A 1,111-nucleotide genomic window follows, 5' to 3' on the forward strand; every position below is an offset into this window, starting at 1 on the left:
GGAGCCTCAGGATGCTCGGCCCGGAGCCCCTGCCCCTGATGCCCCTCACCACTCTCCTCCTCTAGCTGGCACTAAGGAATGCCCTGCGCTACTTCCCCCCGGACATCCAGAAGCTGCTGGCCCCCGAGTTTGCCCAGGAGCTGCGACTCTATGGGCACATCTATATGTACCGGTTCTCCCCCCGCATTGAAATGAGGTGAGTGCTGGCGGGTGGAAAGAGGGATCGTGCTGGAGGTCAGGAACCCCAGAGAGTCAGCAGGGAAGGGGAAATGGAGGCTGTCCACACTAGGAGGCCCATGGGCTTGGCGTGCTGAGTCGATGCCCCTCACACAGAGAGAGGGGGTGGCAGTGTTGACATCTGTGGGGGTCTGCAGCCTAGAGCTGGCTGAAGCCCCCAAGACTGACCAGAAGGTGGGTCCCTCTGGTCCACTGTCCTGGGCAGTCAGTCCTGGGTAAGTCTGGACCCAAACTGTATACAAAATGCTCTTTTAAGCCCCATGTTTTGTTGTCTTGCCAGAGGCATGGAGAGGCATAGAGGGTGGCTCTGCCAGTGTCTTCTGACAGCTCAGGCTTCCCATAGGGTTTGCAAGCTGCATTGTCCCTGGCACTGGAGGCCTGGTGAAGCCACGGGTGCTGGGCCTCACCCCACATTGCACAGGGGGGAGGACCTGCCTATCACAGCTCCCAGGGGCTGCTGCCCGCCCTGGTATCCCACTGAGCATCCTTGTTCTTGGATAGGCCCCAAACCCAGGCTTGTCTGGGACCACCGCAGGGAATGGCATGAACCCCAAAAAGCAGGAACCACGCCTCTTCATTCTTGCTGTGGCCCGCTGCCTGGCACCTGCTGTAGAATTGGTGCCCAGGAGCACAGGTGGTGCCCAGGAAAGAAGGAAAGAATACACGGCACCCAGAGCAGCGGCTTCTGGAAAGTAGACATCAGCTTTGCTTCCAAGTTAGCATTCTCCCGGTTGGAGCCTGCGAGAAGGGAGGAAGGGCAGCCTAGGGTGGGTGGGGGCCAAACTGCCCACACCTGGAAGGCTGGCGGGCACAAAGCAGGAGGTGGGCACCAGTGCTGGTTGGCCTTGGTTCCTGTTGGGAACCCAGCCAACTT

The 1,111-nt window shown here is 59.9% G+C and overlaps 1 protein-coding gene across 1 annotated transcript in view; it reads left to right on the top strand.

The window, feature by feature from the left end:
* UROC1 (urocanate hydratase 1) overlaps positions 1-1,111 on the top strand; it is a 34,777-nt gene that overhangs the window by 8,936 nt on the left and 24,730 nt on the right. Inside the window, exon 2 of the mRNA XM_006763229.2 lies at positions 66-196. Coding sequence (XP_006763292.2) covers positions 66-196 — 131 coding nt within the window. The remainder of the gene's footprint in view (positions 1-65; positions 197-1,111) is intronic.

This window comes from Myotis davidii, unplaced genomic scaffold, assembly GCF_000327345.1.
Source record: "Myotis davidii unplaced genomic scaffold, ASM32734v1 scaffold78, whole genome shotgun sequence".
In the NCBI taxonomy this organism is placed as follows: domain Eukaryota; kingdom Metazoa; phylum Chordata; class Mammalia; order Chiroptera; family Vespertilionidae; genus Myotis; species Myotis davidii.